At 43.0% G+C, this 16,103-nt stretch overlaps 1 protein-coding gene and 1 pseudogene across 1 annotated transcript in view; one reads left to right on the top strand and one right to left on the bottom strand.

Annotated features, from left to right (window-relative positions):
* The window catches only part of AFG3L2 (AFG3 like matrix AAA peptidase subunit 2), a 51,208-nt gene that overhangs the window by 21,374 nt on the left and 13,731 nt on the right, over positions 1–16,103 (top strand). Inside the window, exons 7-12 of the mRNA XM_028089338.2 lie at positions 179–303; positions 2,085–2,358; positions 3,543–3,680; positions 6,261–6,414; positions 14,295–14,402; positions 14,501–14,626. Of these exons, the coding sequence (XP_027945139.1) occupies positions 179–303; positions 2,085–2,358; positions 3,543–3,680; positions 6,261–6,414; positions 14,295–14,402; positions 14,501–14,626 (925 nt within the window). The remainder of the gene's footprint in view (positions 1–178; positions 304–2,084; positions 2,359–3,542; positions 3,681–6,260; positions 6,415–14,294; positions 14,403–14,500; positions 14,627–16,103) is intronic.
* LOC114198067 (WW domain-binding protein 11 pseudogene) lies at positions 6,748–11,896 on the bottom strand (annotated as a pseudogene).

Here is a 16,103-nt window from a genome sequence, read left to right as displayed (position 1 = left end):
TTCTCATTGAGTGAAACTTAATTGCTGCATCATTAAAACCAGTCTTTTATTATTGTTGGGTTTTTTTTTTCAATTTCTGAACTTTCAGTATTTCTGAGAAATTCTTTAAAAGTTGAACCTCCCAGTAAATTAAACTTTGCTTTCATTCTTAGGATATTTTGTTTTTGTGTTTTTATAGCAATACGTCTGGTTTAATATTGGCAGTGTGGACACCTTTGAGCGGAATCTGGAAACCTTACAGCAGGAATTGGGCATAGAAGGGGAGAATCGGGTTCCTGTTGTCTACATTGCTGAAAGTGACGGGTAAGAAGACTGTTGACTGTGCCCTGCACAGCTCACTGTGTGTTCCGTCACCAGGTGGCAGGTTATAGACCACATTCTCAAACAGGCCTTTCTCAGTGTAACCAGACTTCTTGTAAATCGTTGGTAATTTACTGGGTTTTGCTCATGACTGATTTTTCTGCACATTTATATTTATCTTTGATTAAGTGATAAATTGGGGTATCACCATCCTTTAGTAGGATTTTAGCATCAAGAGCCCCTGTGTGTGAAAGAGTGACATTGCCGTCTTTTAACCATCATTTACATTTATGTTTCAGAGTTTCCCAAGAATTTTAAGTAACTCTTCCTTTCTTGTCAGAACTTCTTCTCTTAGGGATTATTTGTCTTTAATAAGACCACTTACAAATCTGAGTCTTTCAGGAAGGGCCCATTGATTTCAAGAGTCTCTTGTCTCTCAGTTCTGTGGGGATTATACTGTCTTTGGGTACTCACCCGCATACTACACCGGGGTAGATTTCCTCACAGTCACTTCATTCGAATCGAAGTGTACCTCACTGTAGAGTTACCAGCTCAAGAGCAAAAGTAGAAGGAAATCTTAAATTTTCTGACTACGTAAAAGAGCAGAAAAGCAGATTGCTAGTGTGCTAATCGAGCTGGTAGTATTACTCTGTTTTAGAGACTTTTTTGCATCTCAGTTTGTATAGACCTACAGTCTCCCTCTGTATTTAGATCCAGAGAACTATCCAGGTGGTTTCACATACACTATGTCCCTCTGCCCCTGGGGCTGTCGTATAGTCGGTTAACTTTGCTGCTGAAACGTTACGGAAAATTTTGTTGCACCATTCTTTGAACTTTTACTGTCGGTGTCTATTTTTTTCTCTCCAGAAATAAACCAAAGGTAAAGTTCTCACAGTTCTTGCTGCCTGCTGTAGGGGCATTTAAAATATTGTAACAGATGAAAACTTAGAAAGTTGATCCTGGTTTTGTTTTTTGTTTTGTTTTTTGAGCTAACCTTTGCACAAGGTTTTGATTCAAATTTCTTAGGGTAAGTTCAGCTAAATTGCATTATATTAACCAATGCGAGTATGTATCCATACTCATGATTGTATTGAAATTTACTAAGACAGGCAAAAGGTATCTCCCAGCTTTACGTCCTATCTGAGCAGTGTCCTCCAGAGCAGGCACGAGTTTGAAGGGTAAATGATTGCTCCCCTGGGAGTCAGTCTCTTAAGTCTGCACAAGCTGCACAGAGCGGCCTGTGCAGTGCTCACCAAGAGATAGCTGTCCCCATTGTACACGGGACTTTGGAAGCTGATCTGCTGTTAACTTAGCAAGGATTTGATATTTGGAAGACATCTCTTTAGAATAAGTCAGTGCGTTCCAGTAAGAGAACTGGAATTTTTGCCCAGGCTAACACCAGATCATGTTAAAAATGTTAAAATTTTTAAGTAATTCAAAAGAAATTTCTTTGAACTGCAGATATAATGATAGTAAATTACAGGTGGGTCTGTATTGTGCATAAATGGTGATTATGGGGATAGAAAGAAAATCTCAGTAGACAGCGCATAAAGAACAGCTTTTTCTTTGGTCTCATCTTCTGCAGTTCTGTGTCAGTAATATCAAGGCACTAGGATTCTCTTTGTGCCTCAGACAAAATATTAGAATATTCCGGTTTTCTAAAAATAGAAAATCTATACAGTCATATCCTAAGCAGTTACCAAAAAGTATATCTTGCAAAATATTTACAAAACCAAAGTTTAACAGACTTAAAACATGTCAGTATCGTCTGTGGTTTCCTGTAGCTCGTTTCTCCTGAGCATGTTGCCCACGGTGCTCATCATCGCCTTCTTACTCTACACCATCCGGAGAGGGCCTGCAGGGATTGGTCGGACAGGCCGGGGGATGGGTGGACTCTTCAGTGTTGGAGAGACCACTGCCAAAGTCTTGAAGGATGAGATAGATGTGAAGTTCAAAGATGTGGCTGGCTGCGAGGAGGCCAAGCTAGAGATAATGGAATTTGTGAATTTCTTGAAAAACCCAAAGCAATATCAAGATCTAGGAGCAAAAATCCCAAAGGTAAAGTGAACTTTCAGATTATTTTCAACTGATTAACCCAAAAATCTTTTGAATTACTTTTTGATCTCTAAAGTTAAAATTTTAATGAAGTTTGATTACTTATGATAAAGTATTTGTTATTCTTCTATCTTACCAGTCTGCTTTTTACTCCAGGGTTTTTTCAGGTCATTTATTCTGTAGGAATGTTTTTGCTTGCATATAGTGTGTATGTTCCTGGAAAGATTTGTGTTCTCTCCCCTTGGAAGCCTTCCCTGATTTGCCTTTCTTCTCCCTCCAGTCAGATCTAGATAACCCATCTCTCACCAAGTGTGCACCAGAGCATATTGCCCCCTGCTGTTACCCAGTTATCCCTCCCTGAGCAAATTTGAGCAGACTCTGTGCCTGTGCCTGGGACTCAAGACTCATGGCACAGGATTTGGTGGAGAAGAGATAGACAACACTAATTCTAGCCTCCCCCGCCCCCCCCCCAAGGAGACATCCCCATGCCCACTGCTGGTGATGGGCTGGCCTTACTCATCTTTGTATTCTGAGGGCCAGGCTCAGTCATTAAGTAAATGAATCAAGAATGCTTAATTATTTTAAAAATCCATTAATAAAGGAATCCTTTGTAAAGGAAATCATCATTTCCTTGATTTCCATGTCCTGACTGTATTGGATAAAAAGTCATATTTGATAATTTTGTAATTTGCTGTTTGCACATCATGCCTAAGTATCTCCACAACTTAAATAATTATACTGTTTGAGCAAGCACATTTTCTCTTTTTAACTATGTTCACAATTGGTCATTAGATTTTTACTTCATTTGTGAAATTTTAAAGGGAAGAAAGCAAAATGTAACTTGGGAATGTGTTGTTTTGTGTCTCCTTGACTTATCTAATTAAACCTTGGTTGGTTTATTAGTAGATATTCAGCTTAAGTCTAAAGGTCTGAAAAGCAACACTAAAAATCTTATTAAATAAGCGAAGTATTTAAGATTTCACATTCTTACTAAATTTTTAAAAAGTCTCTAATAATCCTTTTCTTACTAATATAAAAATGTTTTGCCATAGTTCAGATGTTTAAGGAACATTTAGTATATGTCAATAGAGTTTTAGACAGGTTTTTATCTCAGAATTGTTTATGGATATGCAATTTACTTTTCTGAAATTCTAGTTAAAGATACTTTTCCTTTTTTATATCTGAAGGGTGCCATTCTCACTGGTCCTCCAGGCACTGGAAAGACACTGCTGGCTAAGGCCACAGCTGGAGAAGCTAACGTCCCTTTCATCACCGTTAGTGGATCTGAGTTTTTGGAGATGTTTGTTGGTGTGGGTCCAGCTAGAGTAAGTCTTTTGTTCTGTTAGGATGGCACAGTTTCCATCCTCTCCCCCTGAACTTCCCCCCAAATATGGAGTTGCTAAAGATGGCCCTGGCCATCTTTATGCAGTCTGTTAATCGGGTTGTCCTTTTGTCATTGAGTTGTGAGAGTTCTTTGTATATTCTGGATACTAAATTCTAATCAGATACGTTATTTGCAAATAATTTCTCCCATTCTGTGGTTTGCTTTTTCTCTTTCTTGATAGTGAAGTACAAAGGATTTAATCTTGATGAAGACCAGTGTATCCATTTTTTTTGCCATTGCTTGGACTTTGGTATCCTATCTAAGAATCTGTCACCAAATCCAAGGTCATAAATACTTACTCCCACGTTTTCATCTAAAGGTTTTATAGTTTTAGCTCTTACATTTAGGTCTGTGATCCATTTGGAGTTAATACGGCATAAGGTAAGGGTCCATCTTCACTCTTTCACATGTGTGTATCCAGTTTTCCCAGCACCATTTGTTAGATGATTTTCCCATTCAATGGTCTTGGCACCCTTGACCATAGATAGATACACGGGTTTATTTCTGGACTCTCAATTCTATCCTTTTGACCTATATGTCTGCCTTTTTTTTTTTTTTTAAAGATTTTATTTATTTATTTGACAGAAAGAGACACAGCGAGAGAGGGAACACAGGGGGAGTGGGAGAGGGAGAAGCAGGCTTCCCACAGGGAGCCCGATGCGGGGCTCGATCCCAGGATGCTGGGATCATGACCTGAGCTGAAGGCAGATGCTTAACAACTGAGCCACCCAGGCGCCCTTATATGTCTGTCTTTATACCATTACTGCAGTCTTGATTACTGTTGCTTTGTAGTAAGTTTTGAAATCAGGAAGTGTGAGTATGGATTAATTTTTAAAGCAGCACTTAAATTTTTACTCTTGTGTATTTCATTAAATGTTGACTTTTTTTTTTTTTTTAACACCTCAGAGAGGTAAAGTGCTATCACAGTTGCTTTTCCAGACATCAGGATATAGCATACAATCAATAACTAGGTGTTGTGTCATTAACTGGCAGCATTTTTTTTTTTTTTTTGGTCAATGGCAAATGTATTAATGATGTGTCATACCACTGATGGCATCTTAGGTAGAGTAGGTGGATTCATGAGTCTTGTCAGGCAGCTAGGGGAGTCTGAAGGAGTTAAGTGTTCATGATGTTGGACTGTGGAATCTAATATGGGTGGGAGCAGTGGGGGTGACTGAAGACTGAGGGGCTGTGGGTCGTGGGAAAGCAGTGAATCTAATGGGGTGGAGACCTAAGAGGAGCAGCTGTCAGAGAGGCTTGAGCCCGTGAGCAGGCTAGACCGACAGAAGAGGGTCAGAGTAGACTGGAAAGCTGGTTATGTAGGGAAACGTTGGCAGAGCGGAACAGAAGGTGATTGAAATAGGTGCTCCAGGGGACCGACCAACCAGGAACCACTAAGAAAATAGTGTCCAGTGGGGGTGGGGTGGAAGAGTGGGAAATCAGGCCCAAGGAGTACTGCAACGAGGAGGGTGATGTGTCTACCCCACGGTGAGAGCCTCTTGAGCAGGGGTTTTCCAGCAGAATTATTTTGGCAGTAGTCATGGCATGTGAGGGAGACTTCAACTCCCATGGGCCCTGAGGGAAAGACAAAAACCCCTTCTAGTTGAGAGCTTTGCGGGGACAGACAAATTTGAGTTCAGGCAAGAGGGTGAAGGAGGTATTTAGGGAAGAGTGAGAGGGTGGGGGTCCGTTGATCACAGATCTGGAGTTCAGAGGGGGAGACCCTGAAGGGACATGGGTTACCCTAGAGGATGTGTTCAGAGAAGTATAGCAGTGAAAACCTGCAAGTCCAGGCAGGAAGGGTGACAGGGAGACTTGGACTTTGGTGAGTGAGGTGAAGAGGGATGTGAGGCATAGGAGATTGTTTCTGGATCTTAGTGTGAGACTCGGAACTCTTCGCTGGTGGCAAGGTATGGGGACGGCCAGTCCTTCAGCCCGCTGAGCCAGTGGCCTGAGGGGACATGGGTGGTAGGACGGGATGTCGGTGCGGGGGCCTCCTGCAGCAGCAGGGCTGGGGGTAGGGGCACTGTCTGTCAGGGCTCTGCGGCGGTCGGTGTGCGGGCGCGGGCATGTACCGCCTCCGCCTCCCTTTGCCGCGCGGGCATGTACCGCCTCTGCCTTTCAGTGAGTGTCTGCTTGTTAACAGCTGCCTTGGGCATGAAATGCAAACCCCAGAGTAGTTTGAACTTTTAAACTGACTATAAAGTTTACGGTTCTACAGTGTTCTCTTTTTATAGGGCAAAAATGTGTAGCATTAATAAGTTGCTATAAAAAGTAGCAGATATTGTTAGTCTTATGATATATACAGTAACTTATTACAGAAATAATGTTTGCTCACCTTAAATCAGTTACCCACCAACTTCATTTGTCACCTCCTTGCTTATAACTTTTTAAATACGTACTGTACAGTACAGTATGTAACAAAAAGATTTCCTATTGGATGGAAGTATGATGCTTATTTTAGTAGGAGGAAAATAATATTCACTTGTCAAGTGACTCTAATGTATGTATTTTTATTCAGGTCCGAGACTTATTTGCCCTTGCTCGCAAGAACGCCCCCTGCATTCTCTTCATTGACGAGATAGATGCCGTGGGAAGGAAAAGAGGAAGAGGCAACTTCGGGGGACAGAGTGAGCAGGAGAATACACTCAATCAGCTGCTTGTGGAAATGGATGGTGAATATTCAAGTCTTTTGTATTCTATTTTTTTTCTTGGTGTAGAACATTTAGTCCATGAAACACTCAAAGTTTAGGTCAGTGGGAAATAATTGTAATCAAAGGATTGTACATTTTTTTCCCCACATATCTTACTTTATATTAGTAAATGACATTGTAATCCATTTCACTAATGGATTGCAAAAATATTTGCAAGAAAATATTAAAATAACTCAAACACAAAAGGCAAGATGCGGTAAAATAAACTTTTTTTTTTCAGAAATCTCTACTCCAGTGCCCACTGTACACAAGAGAGAATCAAAACAAATAAATAACAAAGATTCCCCCCGCCACTGATCACAAGTTTCCAAAGAATTGGAGAAGGGGAAACAAACGGGGTGAAAATGGTGGTATGAAAGGGAATGGATGTTAGCAGCACTGCTTCAGTAACCAGTCTGTTCTGAATGACATAATCCTCTCTTAGATGTGATAAATTCTGAACAAAGCTTAAACTTTAGGATATTCCTTGAACTGAAATTTAAAAATACCTTGACAGTGAAAGCTGCTCCTTCACTAAATTTAGTAAGAGCCTCTTTCCCCACAAACCACTGATGCGAACAGAAACCTGCTGTGGCATTAAACACTGTTTCAGGATCTCTTCCATCCTTTCGTGAAAGCTTCAGAAAAGTCATCCTTAGTCTGCACTGAGACGGGAACAGATGGACCAGATTTGGGAGCTGCTTTGGCTAGAGGCACAGCAGAATCATCCTCTGACTTTCTTTGGGGAGCAGCAGTGGCTCCTTTATCCTCCTGATGTACCCTCAATGCAGTGGGCATGAATCGAGTAATCTCTGCCTTGGGATTAGTGATCTATGGCTTGGCACTGATGGTTGTCGTGGCTTTCTTCTCAGTGGGGGCTGCGCTTGTATCATCCGCCTCGGGTCGCTGAATCGTCAGGTGGAGAACTTAACACCCCCTGGGGTCAGCAAGGGAGCTGGTGGGAAAAAGTGGGGCAGGTCCAAGTGGAGGCACCAAAGGTGGGCACTTCTGCCGGGACGAGGTGAAGGGATACCCGGAGGTGCAGGGAGAGGTAGCCTTGGTGAGGGTCCCCAAGGAGAAGGAGGAGGGCCAGGAGGCCGACCTGGAGGTGGACCTGGGGGAGGGCCAGGGGGGTTGGTCTGGTGGTGGGCCTTCAGGCAAAAGTCAGGGTGAAGGTCCTCGGAGTCCCGGCATTCCAGGTGGTCTCAGGAATGTAGGCGCTCCCAGAGGTGGTCCTGGTGTGGGAGGTGCTTGGATCTGAGAAAGAGGAACAGACTGGGGGGCGGGGGGGAGGCTTGCTGCTGTGAAGAAGTAGTAGATGTGCCATCAGAAAGAGAGTCGTCTTTCTGCCATTTTTGTGATTGCTTTTCTGCTTCACAATCATTAGAATCCTCTTTGTCATCATCCTCTGAAAATTCTTCTACTTCTCGTCCCTCCTCAGGGATTTCCTAACCTGCCATTCGAAGCATCATGGCTTGAAGAGGGAGTCAGCTCCTTCATGTTCTTTTTCTTCCTTGATTTTCCAGGCATATCTGTAAATCTTACACTCAGACCTGACTTTTTTCCTTCATTATTGTCTCTGTTGTGATCATCATGGTGCACGAATTCACCCCCTTCACTCTCTCCATCTGATCTGTCAGTGTCACTGTCATCAGTATGGTCATCATGCTTATCTTGATCCAGTCATCTTCACTTGTGCTGGAAACACCATCATCATGAGCCCGTTGAGCATTCCGGGCTATATAACATGTCTTCATCCTGCCTACAAGGGGGAAGCTCTAGGGCAGAGCCCCTTTTATGGCCATACATTTGCAAGACTTGAGGAGATGGTAGACTGCGGGGGACCAGGAGGTTTTCTGCCAGGGGGCAAACGTGACACACCATGTCCAAGAAGAGGAAGTATAGAAACTGCCTGTGTTGGAGGCCCATAGGCTGAGGTCTTTTTAAGGAAGGAGGGTGGCTGGGCAGGAAGTGGAATGTCCCGGATCTAGATGTTGGAAGGAGCCTGTGACGTCCCTGGTGGGGAATACTCTCCACTTCCACAGGCTGAGCATTCTGTACAGCGTCAGAATATTGGCTAAGTTGAGCCCTCTTCTACTCATATTCTGCTTCCAGCTTTCTCAATTCTTGGTAAATATCCGGATTCTCATTTTAGTAGAGTCGTAGAATAGTACAGAGGTCTCACGCAGCTTTTTACGCTTGTCTTTCAGCACCTTCACATTTAATTGTGGTTGCTGCGCTGGGCTAAACCCCATTTCAGCCAGTTTCTCCATGTCCCAGATAATCTGGGATCCTTCATCTTCAAGACTGCAGCTCATACCATCATGCACTGTTTTTTGTTCTTTAAAAACTCTCCCTTCGGGCTTCTTTTCGGGCTTGGTCTGTGGGGTTCATAAATTTTCCACTCGGTGGATGATGTAGATCTCCATCCCGTGTTGACAACTTGTATGGTTTACTTGTATGGTTTTGTTAAAACAAAACAACACTTCTACTGGGCCCCTGGGCCTGCAAGAAGTGGGGAGGGGACGATTCTCGGCCTCTTCTACCTCATGGAGGCCTTCACCTCTGTCTGCCATTCAGCTACCCAGCCACTGCCATCTTGAAGGTCTTTTCGTATTTTAAACTACACTTCGTAATTGTTTTCCATATTCTAAAGTGAGAATCCTTATGCCGGGAGTATAAATTTTTAAAAAGCATTCTCTAAAACAGCCCTTTTTCAAGGCTCTTCTGTACCAGTACAGAGAAGAGCAAAATATTCTTACCTAGCAGAATGCCAGAACTTAATATTGGTGTTAAGGTTGTGTTTTTACCTGGTATTGAATAAGGGAAAAATTGGTGAAATGATCCACAAAAGAATTATAGTCTCATTCTTTTTTTTTTTTCTTTTAAGATTTTATCTATTAGAGAGAGAGCAGGGGGAGGGGCAGAAAAAATCTCAAGCAGACTCTGAGCTGAGCACAGAGTCCAACATGGAGCTCAGTCTCACGACCCTGAGATCATGACCTGAGTGGAAACCAAGAGTCAGATGCTTAACCGACTAAACCACCCCAGTGCCCCTCTTTTTTTTTTTTTTTTTTTTAGGATTTATTTTAGCGCATGAGTACGAAGTTGGGGGAAGGACAGAGGGAGATGGAGAGAGACGGTCTCAAGCAGACTCCCTGCTGAGCAGGGAGCCCAACACGGGGCTTGATCTCACAACCCTGAATGACCTGAGCTGAAATCAAGAGTCAGACACTTAACCAACTGAGCCACCCAGGTGCCCCAAGTCTCATTCTTAAAACCATTTATCTTTCTGAAGCATCAGGAAAACCCACACACAACCAAGTGTGGATTTGGCAGATTTTGAATACTCCTACTAAGAGAGTAGCAATCTTTCCGCATTAGTTAGCTTTTTCTTTTATTAGGAAAACCAGTTTGTAGCATGTAAGAATGCTGCTTGCTGTAAGATACATGGATGCTGTTGTGTGCTCAGAGAGGGTAGTACAATGCTAAGTATTGAACTGCTTTATGTGACCGGGCTGGGCATTGTACCGGCACTCCTTGGAGATATTGCGGCTTCCATTCCAGACCACCGCTGTAAAGTGAATATCATCATAAAGCAAGTTAAATGAATGTTTTGGTTTCCCAGTACATATAAAAGTTACGTTTACATTATACTGTAGTCTAGTAAGTGCAGTATGTGTCTTAAAAAAATGTACATACTTTAATCAAACAATGCTTTATAGCTGAAAATGCTGACGATCATCTGAACTTGCAGTGATTTGTAATCTTTTTGCTGGTGGAGGGTCTTGCCTCAGTGTTGACAGCTGCTGACTGATCAGGGTGGTGGCTGCTGAAGGCCAGGTGGCTGTGGCAATTTTTAAAATTTATTAGAGAGAGTACAAGTGGGGCAGGAGGAGAGGCAGAGGGAGAAGCAGACTCCCTGTGGAGCAGTGAGCCCCACATGGCTTGATCCCAGGATCCTAGGATCATGACCTGAGCTTCATGAAGGCAGATGCTTAACCAACTGAGCCATCCAGGCGCCCCCTCCCCCCCTTTTTTTAAAGATCTTATTTTTCAGTAATCTCTGCTCCCCTTGTGGGGCTTGGACTCATAACCCCAGTATCAGGAGTCACATGCTCCACCAACTGAGCCAGCCAGGTGCCCTTCTTTACTGCCCTTCAAGAGTCTTCACAGCAAGTTTCCCAGGAATAGATTCCATCTCAAGAAACCACTTTCTTTGCTCATCCATAAGGAGCAGCTCCTCATCCATGAGGGTTTGATCATGAGATCACAGCCATTCAGTCACCTCTACAGGCTCCACTTCTAATGCTGGTTCTCTTGGTGTTCTTACCACATCTGCAGTTACCACCTCCACTGAAGTCCTGAACCCCTCAGAGTCATCCATGAGGATTGGAATCAACTTCTTCCAAACACCTGGGAATGTTGGTATTTTGACCTCTTCCCATGCATCACAAATGTTCTTCATGGGGAGTCCTTCCTACGATCTCTGGCAGCTACAGCCCTGCGAAATGTATTTCTTGAAAAATAAGACTTAAAAGTCCAAATTACTCTTTGATGCATGCAGTACAGAATGGCTGTTATGTTTGCAGGCACGAAACGTTAATCTCAACATCTTCATCAGAGCTCTTGGGTGGCCAGGCATTGTCTGTGATCAGTAATATTGGGAAGGGAATCTTTTTCTGAGCAGCTCTCTCCACCCTGGGCTTAAAATATTCAGTAGACCATGTTGTAAAAAGATATGCTGTCATCAGGCTTTGTTTTTCCATTTCTAGAGAACAGGCAGAGAGATTTAGCATAATTCTTTAGAATTTTCAGAATGGTAAATGAGCACTGGCTTCAATTTAAAGTCACCAGCTGCATTAGCAACAAACGAGAGAGTCAGCCTGTCCTTTGAAGCTTTGTAGGGAAGCATTGACTTCTCCTCTTTAGCTATGAAAGTCTTAGGTGGCATCTTCTTCCAATACGAGGCAGTTTTATTTACATCGAAAGGTGTTTAGTGTAGCCACTCTGAACTGTCTCAGCTAGACTTTCTGGATCACTTGCTGCAGCTTCTACATCAGCACTTGCTTCTCCTCTTGCACTTTTATGTCAGCTTCTTTTCTTAAACCTCAGGAACCACCCTGTGGCAGCTTCCAACTTTGCTTCTGCAGCTTCCTCACCTCTCTCAGCCTTCACAGAATTGAAGAGACTTAGGGCCTGGCTCTCGATTAGGCTTTGGCTCAAGGGAACGTTGTTGCTGGTTTGATCTTCTGTCCAGACCACTCAAACTTTCTCTGTATCAGTAATAAAGCTGTTTTGCTTTCTTATCATTATGTATCCACTGGAGTAGCATTTTAATTTTCTTCAGAAACTTTCTCCCTTTGCATTCACTCCTTGGCTAACTGCTTGGCACAAGAGGCCTAGCTTTCAGTCTACAGTGTATCTCACCTTCCAATGTCCCTTCCTTACTGAACTTAATCATGTCTAGCTTTTGATTTAAAGTGAGAGACATGCGACTATTTCTTTCATTTAAACGCTTAGAGGTCTCTGTAGGGTTGTTAATTGGCCTAATGTCAATATCGTGTCTCAGGGAATAGGGATGCCCAAGGACAGGGAGAGAGACAGGGAACACTCGGTCACTGGAGCAGTCAGAACACACACAGTATTTATCAATTAAGTTCACTTATATGGGTGCAGTTTGTGGTGCCCTAAAACGAACATTATAACAACATTAAAGATTACTGATCACAGGTCACCACAACAAATACAATAATGAAAATGGGGTTGCCTGGGTGGCTCAGTTGGTTAAGTGTCTGCCTTCAGCTCCTGGGTTCGAGCCCCAAGTCTGCTTCTCCCTCTGCTCCTCTTTCCCCCTTCCCCCCGCCGCCTATGCATGCTCTCTCTCTCAAATAAATAAATCTTAAAAAAAATAACAACAAAGCGGGTGCCTGGGTGGCTCAGTCAGTTAAGCATGTGCCTTCAGCTCAGGTCATGATTTCAGATCCTGGGTTCGAAGCCCGCATTGGGCTCCCTGCTCAGCAAGGAGTCTGCTTCTCCCTTTGCCTCTCCCCCTGGCTTGTGCTCTCTCTCTTGCTCACTTGCTCTCTCTCTCAGATAAATCTTTTAAATAATAATGATAAAGAAAATGTTGAGGTATTGCAATTATAATGAAGTATTGCAATAATAATGAAAATGTTGAAGTATTGCACCAAAATGTGATAGAGACACAAAGTGAGCAAATGCTGTTGGAAAAATGGCACTGATAGGTTTGCTTAACATAGGGTTGCCACAAACCTTCAGTTTGTAAAAAAAACACGGTATGTATGGAGTGCAGTAAAGCAGAGCACAGTAAAACAAGGTCTGCCTATATCCAGATTAAGAAGGTAGAGCTCTTCCCTCACTCTGTGGTGGTCAGTCCATGTAGAGCCATATTTGTGGGGTACCAGTACCAAAGCTCTTTTGGGGCCAGGGTCCTGAGGGTGAAGGCTCTGTAGCCAAGGCATTGACATTTGAGAAGTGGCAAATAGAACCAAGCAAGTTGAGCCTGGCTAAGAGGTTGGAGGTGGAGTTTGATACTTGTCATCAAATAATTCAGTGGGTTGTCCTGTGACCCAGGGAGGTTAGACACATTGTTTGCAAATTTAATCTCACTGATTTTATTATTTTTTTAAGGATTTTATTTATTTGTGAGAGAGAGCCAGCAAGCTTGAGCTGGAGGAGGGACAGAGGGCGAGAATCTCAAGCAGACTTTGCACTGAGTGCAGAGCCCAACGTGGGGCTCCATCCCAGGACCCTGAGATCATGACCTGAGCTGAAATCAAGAGTCTGACGCTCAACCGACTGAGCCACCCAGGCTCCTCTAATCTCACTGGTTTTAAAACATTTTAAAAATGAAGGCACCTGGGGGCGCCTGGGTGGCTCAGTCGGTTAAGTGTCTGCCTTCAGCTCGGGTCGTGGTCCTGGGATCAAACCCCGCCCTGGGCTCCCTGCTCAGTGGGGACTCAGCTTCTCCCTCTCCTTCCGCCCCTCCCCCCACTCATACACTCACTCTTTCATGCGTGGTCTCTCTCTCAAATAAGTCTTTAAAAAAATTTTTTTAGGTATTTAAGAAATGGACAACATATTCTCAATTTAGGGTTATATAAATTAAAATCTCTGGTATTTGTGTTAAGAAAAATGATGCTTGGGCTCCTGGGTGGCTCAGTCGTTGAGCGTCTGCCTTCGGCTCAGGTCATGATCTCGGGGTCCTGGGATCAAGCCCCACATCAGGCTCCCTGCTCAGCGGGAAGCCTGCTTCTCCCTGCCCCACTGCCCCTGCTTGTGTTCCCTCTCTCGCTGTCTCTCTTTCTGTTGAAAAATAAATAAAATCTTTTTTTAAAAAAAAAAAAAAAGAGGGGCGCCTGGGTAGCTCAAGCGTTAATAAGCGTCTGCCTTCGGCTCAGGTCATGATCCCAGGGTCCTGGGATCGAGTCCTGCATCAGGCTCCCTGCTCCACAGGAAGCCTGCTTCTCCCTCTCCCACTCCCCCTGCTTGTGTTCCTGTTCTTGCTTTCTCTCTGTCTCTGACGAATAAATAAGTAAAATCTTTAAAAAAAAAAAAAAGGTGATCCTTTAGGGGGGACGCCTGAGCGGCTCAGTCATTAAGTGCCTGCCTTCGGCTCAGGTCATGATTCCAGAGTCCTGGGATCGAGCCCCGCATCTGGGCTCCCTGCTCATCAGGAAGCCTGCTTCTCCCTCCCACTCCCTGTGCTTGTGTTCCCTCTCTTGCGGTCTCTCTCGCTCTCTCTGTAAAATAAAATAAAATAAAATAAAAATAAAATAAAATAAAATAAAAGCTTTATTAAAGCTTTAAGTCTTGCATTTTTGTTATTGTCTCTTTAGGTTTTAACACAACAACAAACGTCGTCATTTTGGCAGGCACCAATCGACCAGATATTCTAGATCCAGCACTGATGCGGCCAGGGCGCTTTGATAGGCAAATCTTTATTGGTGAGATGATCTTCATTGGGTTCAGTCCAGTTCTTTTGAGGAGAGATGTAACTGTTTCACCGTGATTTTTTTCCCCCCCTTAAAAATAATTTCTCAAGGACCACCTGACATAAAAGGAAGAGCCTCTATTTTCAAAGTTCATCTCAGACCACTAAAACTGGACAGTGCCCTGGAAAAGGAGAAACTGGCAAGAAAACTTGCATCCTTGACTCCAGGGTTTTCAGGTGAGTGGAACAGAGCCTGCTATCTGTTAGAAGTCCTTTAGGTCAGTGACATTTGCCAGGTACCAGTTTACTTTTACCTCTCACCTTGGGGCCTCTTCAGTATATTTTTTTACCTTTTTATTGTAGGAAATTTCATACATCTACAGAAGTTAAGAAAATAGTATAATGAACCCCTCTGCATGCATCACCTAGCTTCAGGAACAATTACTAATTCATGTTGAACCTTCATATATACCCTACCCTCTTCCTCCTGCCTCTCAGTTATTTCTGTGTGGGTTTTAGTTGTTTTGTTAAGATTGATTTATTTGTTTGAGAGAGAGTGCACATAAGCCCTTGGTTGAGTGGGCAGGGGGCAGGCAGAGGGAAGAGAGAATCTCAGGCAGACTCCCCAAAGAAATCAGAACCTGCCATGGGGCTGGATCTCATTGCCCTGAGAAAGCGACCTGAGCTGAAATCAAGAGTCGGACACTCAACCAACTGAGCCACCCAGGTGCCTCGTGAGGTTTTTTTTAAACAAGTCTATTGAGACAAAATTCACATACCATAAAATTTATCTGTGAGTTGTACAAGTGTACGATTCAGTGGTTTTCAGTATATTTACAGGGTTACACTGTAACTACTGTAGTCTAATTTTAGATCATTTTCATCACCCCAGAAGAATCCATTAGCAGCCACTCCCTCCACCCCTAGCCCTGGGCAACCCCTCACCTACTTTCTGTTTCTATAGATTTTCCTATTCTGGATATTTCATATAAAAAGAATTATGTAACATGTGATCTTTTCTGCCTGGCTTCTTTCACTCAACATAGTGTTTTCAGAGTTCGCCCGTGTTGCAGAATGTGTCAGCACTTTATTCCTTTTTCCAGCTGGATAATGTTCCATTGTGTGGATAGACCGCATCTTCATTCATCATTTGGGTTTCCATCTTTTGGCTATTAGAGATAATGCTGCTATGAACGTCTGTGTATAGATTTTCATGTGGACATATGTTTCAATTCTCTGGTTATATACCTAGGAGTAGTGCTGCTGAATCACTTTTTGAAAAAGTGATTTTCCGAAGTGGCTGTGCCATTTTACATTCTCGCCAGCAGTGTATGTGGGTTCCAGTTTTCCACATTCTTGCCAATGCTTGTCATCGCCTGTCTTTGTGACTGTAGCCACCCTGGTGGTATCTCATGGTTTTGATTTGCATTTCTCTAATGACTAGTGATGTTGAGCATCTTTGCATATGCTTATTCCAAGAGTTTTTAAATGGAAAATGTGAGGCTTTCTTAAAAAGGAACATTTGGAAAGTCTAAGAGGATTATATATATAAGTGTATGGTTAGAAGAAGATAGGCATCTTAAATGTCCCAGGGTCTTAACTTTACTTGTTTTCTATCTTTGGACTTCGGAATTTATAACATTTCAGTGTTTATTGAGTACATACATGTGTTATCGCTTATTTGAGTTACCATATATTTTATCTGAAAAGTGAA

This window comes from Eumetopias jubatus, unplaced genomic scaffold (assembly GCF_037043125.1).
Source record: "Eumetopias jubatus isolate StellerSeaLion01/CBP00866 unplaced genomic scaffold, mEumJub1_p1.0 scaffold_16, whole genome shotgun sequence".
NCBI lineage: Eukaryota > Metazoa > Chordata > Mammalia > Carnivora > Otariidae > Eumetopias > Eumetopias jubatus.
The sequence above is the reverse complement of the archived record's forward strand: the minus strand, read 5'-3'. Positions and strand labels throughout refer to the sequence as shown.